This window comes from the organism of the source record quoted next, unplaced genomic scaffold (assembly GCF_019419815.1).
Source record: "Pyrus x bretschneideri cultivar Hongxiangsu unplaced genomic scaffold, Pyrus_bretschneideri_v1 Contig58, whole genome shotgun sequence".
Classification (NCBI taxonomy): Eukaryota; Viridiplantae; Streptophyta; class Magnoliopsida; order Rosales; family Rosaceae; genus Pyrus; species Pyrus x bretschneideri.
The window spans coordinates 16,382-32,952 of record NW_025999796.1 but is presented as its reverse complement, the minus strand read 5'-3'; the positions used below and the strand labels follow the sequence as shown (position 1 = coordinate 32,952).

Here is a 16,571-nt window from a genome sequence, read left to right as displayed (position 1 = left end):
ATAATAAGGGGTCGGGCAACTCTGCTTCTTGGATTTCTTCTAACACTAGCTGATCCATTCTAGATTCTTTCTTAGTCTTTTCCTTATTCCTATTTTCCTCAAGCACAGGAAACAAATGAATGATTGGGTCATCCACAGGGCTGGCTTCTCTCATCATCTTTCTAGCACGATCATTTTCTGGGGTAGAGTATTCCAAAGCTAGCCTTCTTTGCAGATTTTTGGTTAAGGAACGAAGTTTGCTTATTTCCTCTTTTGTTTCTAGATACATTTTCTCCATGCTTTTCAAGATAACTATTATGGTAGCCTGCAGGTTTTCATTTGTGACCTTCCCTCTCAGAAGGAGTTGGGTTTTCCATCAAGACAGGCCTCTGCAAGTTTTCATGGAGATTTGCCATACTCAATCTTGGTGTATACTGGGGTGGTTTCAGCTCTGTTTTCCTCTTAAAAGTTTGTTCTTTCCTTCAACTTCTTGATATACAAGATTTGTGGTCCCACTAAGCATGCCAAAACTATGTTCGGGAAGGAAATCTCACTTGGAGAGGTCCCTGGCTTGAGCACACAGCTCTCCGAGGAGTTGGCACTTTGGTTGGTTGTCAAGCTTCTGCTTGTTGAAATGCTGCAATAGGAGGACAAAGTTAGTTCTGAAAGGTGCCTTTATAGGGCCTTAGGTGTAGGCCTTAAGGCTCACAATCAAAACTAACTAAGTGCTTAGGCGTGCCACTGCCATCTCAGTATGGCAGATGTAGAACAAGTGTGTTTAAGCTAATTACTTGTGCCCCAAGTTATTATGACTTCTTGTTATCAAAGGATTGTCGTAGATGGGTTAAGTCTACATTAAGTTCTTTTTTATGCCTTGAGATCGAGGACTTTTAGTTGGTTATCTTGTATGCTTAAAGGGTGGAGGTCCAGATCTGATCAAGTCATCAGTTTAATTCACATTTAGTCTTCTTATGACAGTAAAACCACTAAGTCAATCAAATCTGGGAACTGATGGAACTTTGGTTCATCAAAAGATTGGAAATGACTTGAATATATACTGGGGAATACATCATAACATCAGATCTATTAACTTAAAAGCAAAACAAAAGAGTCGGGCAAGATTTCACCTTGTCGGGTAAGGTTTAAGCATCTTGCAATTTCTTCTCTTTGTAGTTACAGGGGTTTGAATACTAAAGCAGGATGAGTGGTGAACAAGTTTACATAAGAGACGTTACTACAGCGTCTAGAAAAGGTGGCAGAGCTTTTACACTAGACAAAAAATGTTTTTCTAAGGGGAGTCTAAGGCTGAAAGGGTATAGAATCTGGACAAAGCAAAACTTTTTGGGTATTTGCTTAATTGAGAGGCAAGTTGTATGTTTGTTTGTTTGATTGGTTGAGTGTCTTTGTCTCTGGGGCCTCTTCCTTCTTTAATAGCCCAATTAAACCCGATTGTACAGTTTTCTGCTCTTGCCCAAAGGCAACCAAAGGGTAGTAAGTCATCAGCATTTTTACATGTTTTGCCATTCAAAAAGTAATTTTTGGGCCGAGAGTAGGTGGATTTCCATCGGTTGTCACTTCTCTTGTAAGCACCAAGCCTTTGCATTAAATGGGGAGCCATTATATTGTCTCAAGATAAGTATCTGGGCTTGACTTTGGGCCTTGAGCAAAATCTCCTTTATTGAGTTCTTTTGGGCTTTCTTCCTTCAAGTTCAAAGTTAAATATTAACCCAAACACGCCCAAAACCCCACACTCAAAGACAGAAAAAGAGACAAATATTTTGAAAATTTTTGAGACAACGACTCTCGCACAGGTTTGCCAACGACAAACCATGAAGCGCAGCAAAAACCAAAGGCAAAGGAAGGAATATGCAGTCAAAAATGCTTGAGTGACAGAGCTCGAAGCCGAAAACAAGAGAGGAAAAATTTATGAAACAGAAACATGAAAACAAAAGGTGAAGCAAACAACAGTGGAAAGAGAGAACCTAGCGAAGATCAACACGTGGATCAAATGGGCAAAACCGACTTTTTACTGCAGAAAAGAGGAAACAGCAAATCAAGCAAAAAGAAATCGAGGGGATTTCTACCATTTCACTATTAATGAATAGGGCTGGGAAACTGAGTTTTATATAAGGAAAACTAATGAAAAGGACTTGAAAACTTCGAGAATGACAAAATAAAGAGTAAATTGAATAGTACCAGGAGCTTTTCGTTAAAGTTTCCTTTTATATATGTATAATTTATGGAGATCGCACTTGATAAGTTCTGCAATCAGTTTACTGATAGAAAATTAGGTACAGGATCGGAAATGGATGTCGTTAGACTATCGATCACAATATGGTGTAAAGGATATGAACAGAGAGTGAATATGGAATTTAATTGAAATCTGACAAAAAGGGATTTGGCAAATATATAGAGATGGAAGTAACCTTTCTGGAAGAGTTGTGTTCTTCAGGAAAAGTTATAACTTCTCAGGTTGAAATACAACTGTTCATATCCTTTAATTAATTAATTATATTATTTCCTTTATTAATTAATTAATTTATTTCACTACAATCGTATGTATATTAGTACACCAATGTTATAGTGTACCTTCATATATGATTACACATATTGTGAAAACCATGTTGTCATAATCATATTCCAACATCTCCCACTTGATTATGATGACATAAATGGTTTCCTATTCTAATTTGTTTCTCAAGAGTATTACTCATAAACAAATTGAATGTAACAACAGATATGTGGCTTCTATACCTGGTATGCACCATTCCACTTAATTTGATAACATTTTACTCTTTAGTAAAATGGCATCATATCCAAGTAACTAGGGAAAAAACAATCCATACCCAGTTACAAATGATGACTTAGCCCCACACTATACGCCACAGTGTTATATAAATTATTTCTTGAAGCTTATTATGGATTTTACTTTCAAGACGATGTATTATAACCTGGTTACCTCGCTAGTGCTCTCTATCTTTAACCGACCAAGTACTAAAGAACCAGATAGAGTCGCATCTACTTGTCCATGTTTCAAGCGTCGCTAAAACCATACAACGATGCCCGTCGCACGTCTTACACTACAACACATCTAGATGTTTTGCAAACCCATTATAGTCACATGATCTTTGAATTTTTCCAAAGACAATCCCTTGGTCATCTGATCGGCCCCCATCTCTTCGGAGGGTATGTAGTCGACCTTTACCTCTCATCTCTCCACTATATCTTGTATATAGTGATAATTAATATCAATGTGTTTTCCTTTGGAACTATTTGCTCCACTCTTTATCAGAAAGATGGCGGACTTATTATCACAAAACACATTGACGTGTTCCTTAGGTATACCTATATTTAAATTATCGATAAATCGTTTAGCCCATACTGCAGTACTTACCACTGTGCTACAAGATATATATTCTGCTTCCATGGTAGATTTTGCAACACAGCTTTGTTTCTTACTTAACCAAGAAACAGCTGTTCCATCAAACAAGACAATGTTACCACTTGTTGACTTTCTGTCATCCAAGTCGCCTGCGAAATTTGCATCGCAATAACAAACTAAATCCAAATCATTTAATCTGAAACAAAGTTTCATACCTTGGGTGCCTTTTAGATATCTAATAATTCTCTTTACTGCCATCCAATGTTGCTTTCCGAGGTTGGATTGATATCTACTTACCAATCCAATTGCATGACATATGTCAGGTCTTGTGCTGGTCATAGCATACATCAAACTTCCAACTGCTTAGGCATACGAAACATTTTTCATATCAATGATGCCTTGCTTATGTACCAAACACATATTTTTGGAAAGCATCATTCCTTTACAAACAGGTGTACTAACTGGCTTGCAATCTTGCATATTAAATCTTTTAAATATTTTATCCATATAATTTTGCTGATCCAAATAGAGTGTTTTGGCATCTCTATCCGTAGTAATTTTAATTCCTAAAACATAAGATGCTTTTCCCATATCTTTCATTTCAAATTTGGATCCCAAATATGACTTATTCTTTTCAATCATATCTATAGAGTTACCTGCAAGTAAGATGTCATCTACATATAGTGATAATATACACAAATTATCTTGGCAGTTCCAAGAGTAAACACAATGATTCAATGGATTTATTTTATAGCCCATTTCCATAATAGCTTGGTGGAACTTCAAATATCATTGTCTTGATGATTGTTTAAGGCCATACAACGACTTTCTTAATTTATAGACTTTATTTTCATGTCTTTTGACATGATATCCTTCGGGTTGAATCATATAGATATCTTCCTTCAAATCTCCATTCAAGAATGCTGTTTTGACATCTAACTAATGAAGTTCTAAATCCATTCTAGCAACAATTGCCATAAGAATACGAATGGATGTAAACTTCGCAACTGGAGAGTAAGTGTCCACAAAATCTATACCGGTAACCCTTAGCTACAAGTCGAGCCTTAAACTTATCCAGGGTACTATCTGATTTGTACTTCTTACGATGTGCCCACTTACAACTGATGGGCTTTCTTCTATCAGGTAGATCAACCAATTTCCAAACTTCATTTTTCGTTATGGAATCTAATTCTTCATTCATTGCTTGTTGCCATTGTTCAGACTCAAAACTATCCATTGCATCTTTATCATTCCTTGGGTCTGGATCTCCCACTGAATCATCTACCTCCTCAAGATTGAAAACAAAGTGATCTTTCAATCTTCTAGATGGTTCCGTTTTTCTTTTACTCCCACTGATTTGATCATTTCTCCCACTATATATATATATATATATATATATATATATATATATATATCTTCCATTATAATATCATGATCATCATCCATGTGTGTGTCATGATCGACATTGTTATGATCATCCATGTTTACGTCTCTCACTTGATCATTGTCAATGTCATGATCATGAGACAAGTCTAAATTAAGATGGAAATCTTGATCAACCGTAGGAGAATTTTCTTCTCCCAAAGATTCCAATTCTTGTATGGGATTAATCAAATAAGTTTCAATAAAAGTAGCATATCTACTTTTGATCAATCCTTTCTCAAAATGATAAAACCTATATTCGTTACTATTATCAGGATATCCTATAAATTTACATTCCAAAGTTTTTGCTTGTAATTTATTTCTTAATGGCTTTGGAATGAGGACATGCGCTTTACAACCCCAAACTTTTAAGTTTGATAAATCGGGTTTTCGCCCATGCCATAATTCATATGGAGTGAGTGGCTTTGCCTTTGTATGAACTTTATTCAATATTTATGCTGCAGTAGCCAAAGCTTTACCCCAAAAAATGTAGAGGTAAGTCAACATAAGACATCATAGATCGCATCATATCCATTAGAGTTCGATTTTTTCTTTCTACGATACCATTTTGTTGCGGTGTATAAGGCATAGTATAATTATGCCTTATACCATTCTCTTTGCAGAAATCATCAAAGGCTTCAAATTCTCCACCTCTATCACCATTAAAGGTCTTTATGGATCTTCCTAATTGGTTCTCTACTTCTGCCTTAAACTCTATAAATTTGTCTAAGGCTTCATTTTTATGTTGCAAGAAGTAGACATGCCCATAACAGGAATAATCATCGATAAAAGTCACAAAATATTTCATTCCTCTATGGGTTTTAGTTCTCATTGGTCTACATAAATCTGTATGCACTATCTCAAGTAAATTTGTAGAAGTCCAATGCTGAGAAAAAGATTTTTGATTCATTTTTCCTTTAATACAGGATTTACATAAATCATGTGCATGTACTTGAGGCAACATTCCATTTTTACTCATGCGTATCATTTTATTTTTATCTATGTGACCTAAACGTAAATGCCATAAATATGACAAATTTTGAACAGTAGAGACAAATGCATACTTGGAAGAAATATTTTTATTAATACAAATTGAGTACATATCATCGACTCTTATTCCCCTTACATAAATATAACCCTTTTTCCCAATAGTGACAGCACCATTCATGAATCTTGTCTCAAAATCTTTCTTTTCTAGGACAGAGACAGAGACAAGATTCCTCCTTATATTTGGTGCAAACAGAACATTTTTAAGCATTCCTTCACCCAAAACATCGACATAAGTATTGTTACCCATGTAGGGACGATGTTCTCCTAGTGCTTTCTTCTTGAAATTGATGATGCAACTTTTGTCCTTGCATACATGACGAGTTGCTCCTAAGTCTATCCACCATTGTCCTTGATCTTCAGCAATGAGTGCTTCGGAGACTGTCAAATTTAGTTCTTTAGGATTTTTGTTGTTCTTGTGTTGTTTTGGGCAGTTATGCCTATAATGGCCAATCTCTCCACAATTGTAACATGCATTATCTTTTCCCTTAAACTTGTTCTGCTTGTGGTGTCCAAACTTTTTGAAGTTCGGGCGCTTGTTACTACTATGTGGCTTATGCATGTGTTGCTTGTTTTTCTAAGAATCTTCCGCTATGAGGAGGTTGGCTCTGCCTTGTTCAGTTTCCTTTTTCCTATAATTTTTACGAACTTCTTCAATAGCCAACATTGCAGGCAATTATTCATCGTTAATTCAACTTGACCATAAGTCATGGAAGGTAACTACATTTTCCCAAGAATTAGGGAGGCTACCAAGAAGAACACTAACTTGCATTTTATCAGAAACTGAATGGCCAGCATTGGCTAAGTCTTTTGCCATTACTTCCGTTTTAGTAATATGATCGACCATAGAATTAGTTTCCTCCATTTTTGTCCCATTGTATTTCTCAAGCAATAACTGAATGTACGTTTGAGATTTAGGGTCATACTTTTTTTCAAGTACATCCATGATTTCTTTGGCCGAATCATATTCTTCATAGAGAGGTATTAATTGATCTTCCATGTAATTGAGAATTGTAGCCTTAGCCAACTCATTATCTTCTACCCATTTACCATAAACTCGTGAGGGCCCAAGGGGTCTTTCGTCCTTGATAGTGTACAAAGTCTTGTCATGGGTTAAAAGATAAGTGATCATTCTCTTCCATATTCGATAATTAACGTTATTCAACCTCTCTATTTTAAAAACTTCGGATGTGGAAGATTTAGTAGCCATAACTCAGAAAATTACAAAACAAACACAATACTTAATACAAACTTAAATACAAATACGAATACTACTAGTGTACTTTTAATTATTACAAGTCACAAATACTAAATGTTCTTAATAAATTAAAGAATAAAAAAATAAAATAAAATAAAAAATAGAGATTTATTTATTCTTAGCAGTAGATACCGCATACACTCACAAAAACTTTTTCTAATTATTGAAAAACGAGTATTTGTTCAGACGATCACATGGATCGAAGGCTTTCTTACTTGTCTACTTGGGCAGGTGGGATCAATTCTTCCTCTCTTTTCTTGATCGTGACTTTGTGATGGACACCAAAAGAACTGTTGCCTTTGATTTCGTCCCCACGTGATGCCTTTGAAATATCACCAAGACTTTTGACTTTTGTGTAGTCTCCACGTGAAACCTCCCCCAAAATAAATTCGACTTCTTTATTTTCAAAACAATCTTCTTCTTCTTTATTTTCAAAACAATTCCTCTGAGAGAGAAAACCGGTTCCACTGTCTGCTTTCTCTGGAAAAAATTTGTTCCGCAGCCTGGCGGATAATCTTGAACGGTAGAGACAATTCTCCTTGGCGGATAACGGTGTCGGCGGTATTATGTATTACCGCGAAACGACGAGACCACGGGGAAGAACACCACCACGCTGTTGCCTGCTTTGGTTCAGTGGGTTGCCGTGGCGAGTCTGGAGCAAGGCGCGAAAATCGCGGGTTCAGTCTCAGATTTGTAGCAGTCAGTGAAAGACTTCGAATCAATCGCTATGTGGCAGGTAAGCTTCTTGGGTTTTGTGACCAAATTGCAGATAAAGGTTCTGAAATTATGGGTCTAAAAGGACTCTGCAGGTCTTCAATTTTCTGTGCAGGTTTGATCTTTGCAGCCAGAAACCCCGACTGGAATGGGTTGTCTAAGGGCTTCATGGGACTGTAAAAACTTTCTGAATTCTGATAATTGTTGGATGAATTTGTATGATAAAATGGTTTATATTCGGAAAGAATTTTGTACTCTGTCAAATGAAACGGTGTAGGGGAATAAAGTTCAAATTGTTGGGTTAATTCAGGCCTAGGTTCAAATGGGTTGTAAGATGGGATTTCGAACGATTGGGTATTTTTGTGTTTGGATTCTACAGGAAAACTCTCAGATGATGATTTCGAACTTTCGATCAAAATCGGTTCAATATTCTCCTTGGTCACCAACGCCCTCTTCCCTGATTTCTTCTCAAGTTGAAACTTAGAAAGAACGTTGTGGGATTCGTTACTTGACGAAGAGGAAGTCTCGATGTAGTCCTCGGATGAAAACTGGGCAAATTGTTTTGATTCATGAAAACCTGGCTCTGAGGCCATTGATAGAAAATTAGGTACATGATCGGAAACAGATGTCGTGGATCACAATATGGTCGGAAGAATATGAACAGAGAGCGAATATGGAATCTAATTGAAATCTGACAGAAAGAGATTTGACAAATATATAAAGGTGGAAGTAACCTTTCTAGAGAAGTTTTGTTCTTAAGGAGAAGTTACAACTTGAAATACAACTGTTCATATCCTTTAATTAATTAATTAATTATATTATATTGTCTTCTTTATTAATTAATTTATTTATTTCGTTACAATCATATGTAGATTAGTACATCAATATTATTGTGTATCTTCACATATGATTACATATATTGTGAAAATCATGTTATCATAATCATATTCCAACAGTTACACCAATATTCAGATAAAAATGTGTAAATGCATATATGCTAACTCGTCCACTTACTACTTATATGAAATGAGAAGTTGTATTATGTTACTCATGCAAATCCAAGATGTGTGCACTTTCTGTTAGCATTAAACTTATAGAATAAGTCCGCTTTGCTCATTCAATCTGCACGTGCGAAAAATAGTGTCACATTCTCTAGTACACATGAATCTTGTTAAGCAATAATGAAATCAAAACGTATTGACATACGACTACTATAAACTAACTAAATCATTATTTGGCAAACAGTGTAGCTAAATGATACAAACCAGCTGCAGCAACAGGAGCACCAATACCCGTTTTCTCTGCTTGTGATTCTCCTTCATAATTCTTCCAGCTGTGGATGAAGGTGTGCTGTTTACATCTTGAACTGGCTAGGATCCATGCCTTCAATAAGAAATATCTTTTTGCTTCCCAATCGAGGTTGTAATTTTTTTATACACGTGGTGGCCCCTTTTGTAGCTAAAAGTGTCGGCTCTCATAGATGGGACTGCTATGCAACATATTGGTTGCTTAATGCAATATCATTTAATGTAAACGTTTCGATTCGGATTTAATAAAATTTTTGCCAATTGCCCCAAAAAAAATTTTGGTTTCATTCTCTGCTCTTAATGAGTCACATAGCAAACAAAAGTGTGAAATTATTACAGCACAAACGTTATCATGATCATTTAGGCATCATCACTTTATTAATTTTGTCCCATGCATTAGAGTGAATTTTTTTCCTCAAGATTTCTCAAACATGCAAAACCTTGGGTTCACAATACTAAAACCTCCATCCACCAAAAGATTATGCCCACTAACATACTTTGACTCATCACTACCCAAGTAAAGGGCAGCCTCAGCAACATCTTCTGGCCTAAGAACCTTCCCTTTAAGGTTGGAATAAACTCCATGCACTCCATCGTCTTCAAGATTGAAGAAGTGCTTCGCCAACGGCGTTGCAACTAGGTATGGTGACACGCAATTTACACGAATACCGTATTGTCCAAGCTCAACGGCCGCATTTTTCATTAGCCCCACTACACCGTGCTTCGAACTTGTGTAGGCATGTGAAGCACTTCCGCCCATGGTAGAACAAACACTAGCAGTGTTGATTATGCTGCCTTGTCCTGCCGGTATCATCACACGAGCTGCATGTTTAATCCCCAAAAATGCTCCGAGTAGATTTACCCTAATCACTTGCTCAAATTCAGCCTTGCCATTGTCGAGGATATTGGGTTTGGGTGTGCCAATTATGCCTGCATTGTTGAACATGATGTCTAGCTTTCCATACTTGCTTGTGGCTGTTTTAACTGCATTTTCGATGTCTTCTTCTTTTGTTACATCGCAATGGACGAAGGAAGCGGATGAAGAATTTAGATCTCTGCAAACAGATTCACCCAAGTCGTCTTGCACATCCGCAATCACAACTTTAGCTCCATGTTTTGAGAAGACTCTTGCTGTGGACTCCCCTATGCCGCTGGCTCCACCAGTGATCAGTGCCACTTTGCCTTCAAGCCTTCAACATTGAGGAATAATTTTACTTTCATATTAGTCTAGTTTCAACAAAACATTTAATTAAAGGAAATTTAGTTGTTATTAGTAACCAGATAGCTTAGGGACCTAATTGTCCAACAAAAATTGGTGATCAATTTTTGCTAACAATATAAAGGAGCTGTTAAGGCACTCTAATTAAAACGTCATTTGCCCTCCAAGCATTTAGAAATATAAGAGAAAAATCACAGTTGGGAGAACGTAAAATAACGTTTTTGTAGTGGCTTTAACAACACCCTAAGATAATGAATGAGTTCTTTAAAGGAAAAAAAAAAAAAAAAAAAAAACAAATGAATGACCTATAACAACTATTAGGATGAAGTTTAATGGAATTTTGACATCTAAATTCCAAATTTTATTATAAATGAAATTAAAAAAAAAAAAAAAAAAATTGTTCATGAATCTGTAAAACCGAATTAATACATCTCGATTCAGAAATTCCAACTTGTATTCATATTCCAATTTTATTTCTCTTGTTGAAACGCAAATAAATACAAGAAAAAAAAAATAAAAGAAGAAATAATGTAATGTGCAAATTTGCAACTATTAATTCCAATACATAAAGGAGAAAAAAGAAAAAAGAAAAAGCAACATCTTCTTTAGAACTAGATGCGATATGCCATGCTCATGACACAAGGCCATCATAGAAAATCGAATATTAAATAAAGAAAAATGGAATTTGGTAAATGAAATGTTCTAAATTACTCGTATATAGAGGAATTTGATCAACTAGGACAAATCTTCAAGGGGAGGAATTCAAACTTAGATGAAATAACATATTGCTCTAACGAACTGATATGATTTGTCGTCTTTAAATAATTATCACTATATAATTTGTCATTTTTTAAATTAGATAATTTTATCATCTTCATACTATAATCTAGTGATATTTCTATTTATTTGTGAGAGATCTCAAATTCGAATATTGTCGAGTTCGAAAACAATTTATTCCCCCAATTCATAGTCTAAATATATTGTTGTATAAAAAAATAACAGCCACTAAAACCTTAAAGCATAATTACAATTTTATCTTCGACAAACGATTGTTAAATGTTAGGAATGAGTTAAGGGAATCGGTGGGGATTGAATCTGCATTAGAATGTATAAACATTATTACTTTATGCCATTGCAGTAAAAACTCACCACATAATTATAAATTTTTATGATTAGATACATTAGTAAAACAGTATAAATTAACATACACAATACCATTTTATTTTATTTCCTTCACTAGACAACTTATATGGTAAGATCAAATCTCGCAAGTTCACTGGTTTGATGGGTAAAAGGAGTACATAGAAGAAAACATGCACAATACCTTCTTGCAGCAGCAGCAGCAGCTGCTGTGACTAATGAGAAGGTTCCCATATTCTTCGAAAAAGATTTAACCTCCTCCTCTTCTGGAACAAGTGAATCACTTCCTGGAGGTGGAGACCTTCGTTCCATCTTATGCTCAATAATTTAGTTGCATCGTACCTTTGTAGCAGCCCATGTGAATTGCGGGCCATGCTTATCTGTCGTACCTTTTGTTTTTTTTTAATCACATGTATGGTATGTAACCATCTTATTTTTTTCGTTTCTGAGGACAACAACGAAATGGTTACGCTTCGGATATAGGAATCAGTCTAAAATCACGTAACAACAATTTATTTTGAACTCGCTATTGATAAGAATTGAACCTACACATGTAAAGTCCATTCTCTCATGAATATGAGATTCATTCTCCACACAAATCAGGTGACTTGGAGTATCTGCAGCCGTTGAGCTTCACTCGTCAGACAACTTGTTTTGATACCATATATAAAGTTAAAATTCTACCATAAAACTAGGCTTGTCAATTCTTGACAAGACCCGATAACTCGACACAACACGAAATTAACAGGTGTTCAGATTGACACGATAACGAATAGAGTTGTTATCGGGTAACCGGATAAGCATATGTTAAGATAACGGGTTAGTTCGTGTGTACACGTGGGTAACACGATACAAGATAAGCAAAATATTAATTTTATAATTTTATAACCCTAAAAAAATACTATAAAATTATATATTTTAATTTAACAATTTTATACCCCTAAAAACTATAATAATTATATATATATATTAAATTAAATTAAATTTAAAAAATTGGTGACCATTGGATCAACTGAGATTTAATCTCAACCGTCCATTGTGCATTAGGTTGGAGGTTATCCTTCTCTTCTCTCTCATTCACTCTGATCTCTCCAGTCTAGACTTACTCCCGTGCCGTCTCCTTAATCCGCATCTCTCTTACATCCTTCTCCATTCACTTCTCATAATTCGAATGGTTTTTAATGTTTGGTTTTTCTATACTTAGTTTAGGCAGAAGAGAGTTCTAACGTGGAAAACCTTACTGAAAACATCATCAACATAACTCTTAAAGGCAATAGATCAAGCTAAAGTTCCAATACAATTTTCTCATGATGATCGATGAAAATTGAGGATTTTGTAAAAGGAATAACATGCAAGCTTTGAGTTCCATTGGCAAGATTTAAACTTTTGAGAAAGGCTTCATAACCTTGAAAAAAAAAAACTCTTTCATTTTGCATATCCTTGCACATTTAATATTTTGTAATAGACTAGTAGTGTATGAATGTTTTTTTATTAGGCTCTTATTTTCGAGTGTAGATGTAGTACTTAAACAACAAATGTGTTTTAATGTTTTAAAGTAATATTTATGTGGCAATGTGTGGTATATGCAAATTTTAAAAAAAATATATATTTTTCTTAATGGGTCATAACAGATCATAACGGGTCGGGTCATTTTACTTGTTGGGTAAAGTGACCCGACCTGTTAAGATAACAGGTGTGACACGACACGACATGATCCATTAAGTTAATAGATGTTACACGAACACGATAGACATGACCTATTTGTCAAACCTACATTAAACCAATTTGCAATATCAATATGGAGAGTAGCTCAATTACTTATAAATACATGCAAAATATCTTCTCACATTAATATAAAATTCATTCTCAACATTTATAAATAAAAAAATTTAAGTTTGCTATCAACAAGTATAATTGTATATAAAAGGGACTCCCCAACACAATTCTTTGTTTTTTGTTGAGACGTATACACGTGAAAAATGTGAAAGTTTGCCAACACAATTCTTTTGTTTTTTTATTGAAACGTTATACACGTTAATAATGTGAAAGTTTGCCAACACAATTCTTTTGTTTTTGGTAAAGATGCCAAAATTATATACGTACGACACAATAGGGACTCCCCAACATCTTTTCGTAACTCTCTAGATTTTTCTTTTTTTTTTTTTTTTTAAATAAAATCAATATTATTAATTACATTAAGAAAAAGTGACAGACTTAACCTCACAATAGGTAAGCAATAATATAGTTCAAATTCGTATTTGACAAAAATCAAACATAAGACCTCTCACTTACAAGTGAAAAGGAATACCACTAGATCGTAGTACTAAGTGACTTTTTAAAATAAATATTGGTAGGCCACTTAGTATTATAGTTTAATAATATTGGGAAATTTGAAAAAAAAAAACCAAAATCTAGCTTTTCTCAAAGTGGCATCCTAGAAAGCTTCGTTTCTGCCGAAAAGTAAAACGTTGTTTCTTCATATCTTGTTAACTGAGAGAAAATTACCTCATTAGCATAAATTTGCTGGCAATCTCTAGGAATTCAAATGAAACCCAAAAGCCAAGTTTACAATCCTGTCCCAAATGTAGCTTTGCTCAGGGCATGTTTACTTGGTAAGGGATAATCAGAAGGCGGATGAAGTTTGGATATTTACGGGGTGTAGAGAAAACCTGGAAAGAAAACGGAACCATACGCAAAGAAAACTCATCCCCAAATCAATTTATGTTGCTGCATTCCCTTCCACGTGTATGATCCAGACTTGTGACTCCAAAAGCAAACAACAAAAATGTCAATTACTTTGGGTCATATTGTATAAGCAGAACATAAGTACCAAATTAGAGAAGGAAGAGTCGAAGAGATCTATGGTTTACTATGGAAGAGAATGTAGTGGAGTTGATTGGAGAACTGTTTGGGTATATTAGTACTTTAATATTAAATTTTGGTTATAATTATCATAAAATTAAAAAGGTGATTTTAATTCTATATGAGTGTAGACATCGAAATTTCAGTAAAACAAATGTTCACCAATGCATTAAAGTTTTGACGTGTCAAGGCATACATGGGAATGAATTTTTGTTATTTTTTCAAATTTCCAGTGGTATTCCTCTTCAGTTGTAAATGAGAAATTTTAGGTTCGATTTTCATCAAATGCGAATTTGAACCACATTATTGTTAGCCCATTGTAAGGTTAAACCCAACCCCTCCTCTTAGTGTAGATAATATCGTTTATTCAGAAAAAAAAAAAAAAAACTATATATATATATATATATATATTGGCGTGTATTTGAATCTTCTATATTAGGTTCATTATTCATTAAATTTCCTACATTAGGTTCATTGTATGAATAAATATTGGTGTGTATTTGTAGTTAGTCTATGTATTTGTCTATATACTGTACATTGGGAATGAATGAAATATGAAATCCGTCATATCAAATTTAATCTGGTATTAGAGCAATAAAAGCTCCACCAAGCATTTTTTTTCGATCCCCGTCTCTTCCCTCATGGGTGACGACTCCAGTTCCCTCTGGTATCATTTGGTATGCAAACAGGACGGGACGGAACGAAATGGGACGGGACGGGACGGAACGGAATGGGACGGGACGGGACAGGACGAAACGGAACGGAGAGGGAGCAAAGATGCCCTCGGATGGAAACAAGGAGGAAGAAGAAGGAGACGGAGAGGTTATAATTTTGTGTTCCACGGATGTGGAACGAGTCGTTCCAGGAGGGTGAGGTGGAACGAAAATTCACCCAAAACTCGTCCCGTGGAACAGCTCGTTCCACCCGTTTTAGGCGCACCAAACGTGGGACGGAACGCCTTGTCCCACTCTGTTTCGTCCTGTTCCACGTATCAAACGGTACCTCTATTCCTTTTCACCTGCCACAGGCCTTCCACTTCACCTACCACAGGTCTTCCTCTTGATACCACTAACAACCCAACCCTAGTCACTATTAATGTCGCTGCCCAGTTGTCTAGTTACAGCTTAAACTCGGCCCATTCAATTTTCCTTCCTGGCAAGCTCAATTTAATGCCCTCATTCTTAGGTATGATTTGATGTGTTATGTAGATGGCTCCAAAACTTGTCCAGATGACTTTCTTTTTTTTTTTTTTTTTTTTTTTTTTGGGGGGTGAATATAGGGGTGAAGACACCCTAGACGAACTAATACATATCATTAATAACAAGAGAGTAGCCTATAGGGGCACCTACAATATCATCTGTTAGATGTTGCATAAGCCATTGGGGAGGAAATTGAAAAGAACACAATCCAAGGTCCATATTGTAGCTCCATTTGGCTAGTTGATTTGCAACATTGTTCACTTTCCTAAAAATATGCTTTAGCTCACAATACTCAATTTGTCTCATCAAGTCCCCGTAACTCTTCAAAAGGGTACCAAGGGGATGAAAAGTATCTTGCACAAACTGGTTCAACAATAATACTGCAGAGGAAGAGTCCATCATGATGATTAACTTAGATATGCCTTTTTCAATAGCAAGCTGAAGTCCGAAATACAATCCCCAAACTTCAGCTTCTACAATCTGCCCTTGCCTTAGATTAATAGAGAATGTCACATCCCGGCCCGGGGCGGATCACTTCCCTGGCCCGCTCCACCACTGTAGCACGATATTGTCTGTTTTGGGCTTACCATTCCCTCACGGTTTTATTTTTGGGAACTCACGAGCAACTTCCCAGTGGGTCACCCATCATGGGATTGCTCTAGCCCCCCTTTCGCTTAACTTCGGAGTTCCTACGGAACTCGAAGCCAGTGAGCTCCCAAAAGGCCTCGTGCTAGGTAGGGATATAAGGATCACTCCCCTGGGCAATGTGGGATGTCACAGAGACGCCTCCTAAGCAATAACCATTGTGGTCACGGAGAATTCATCCAGCATCAATGCTACTCAAAACCATTTACTTAGATCCATCCACATTTAACTTGTGCCAACCAAAAACAAGAGGCTCCCACTTCAACATAACATGCATCCGAAAATGTGGTTTATCAATTTTTAGAAGGGAATCCATCAATTCAGAAGCAACGCCAACAATAACATTTTTAGGATCACTAGGGAGGAAAAATCTGGTGGTTCCTCTATTTCCAGATAT

General features: G+C 35.8%; 1 protein-coding gene and 1 long non-coding RNA gene across 2 annotated transcripts; one reads left to right on the top strand and one right to left on the bottom strand.

Moving 5' to 3' along the window:
* The first annotated feature begins 7,673 nt into the window (after positions 1 to 7,673).
* Positions 7,674 to 9,376, top strand: LOC125471150. The gene is made up of 2 exons (XR_007253419.1): positions 7,674 to 7,824; positions 9,048 to 9,376. It is a non-coding gene; the product is annotated as an uncharacterized LOC125471150 (long non-coding RNA).
* Positions 9,377 to 9,468: 92 nt separating this feature from the next.
* LOC103963832 (secoisolariciresinol dehydrogenase-like) lies at positions 9,469 to 11,752 on the bottom strand. The gene is made up of 2 exons (XM_048571254.1): positions 11,653 to 11,752; positions 9,469 to 10,299 (listed from the first exon to the last, which is right to left on the bottom strand). Exons 1-2 carry the CDS (start codon positions 11,700 to 11,702, stop codon positions 9,525 to 9,527), a joined length of 825 nt encoding a protein of 274 aa, XP_048427211.1. The 5' UTR covers positions 11,703 to 11,752; the 3' UTR covers positions 9,469 to 9,524.
* Between the last annotated feature and the right edge of the window lie 4,819 nt (positions 11,753 to 16,571).

Excerpts from the sequence above, each read along its gene's own strand:
- LOC103963832 (XM_048571254.1), bottom strand. The coding sequence starts at position 11,702 with ATGGGAACCTTCTCATTAGTCACAGCAGCTGCTGCTGCTGCTGCAAGA. Across the intron at positions 10,300-11,652 it reads GCTGCTGCTGCTGCAAGAAG|GCTTGAAGGCAAAGTGGCAC; the intron begins GTATTGTGCATG and ends TCAATGTTGAAG.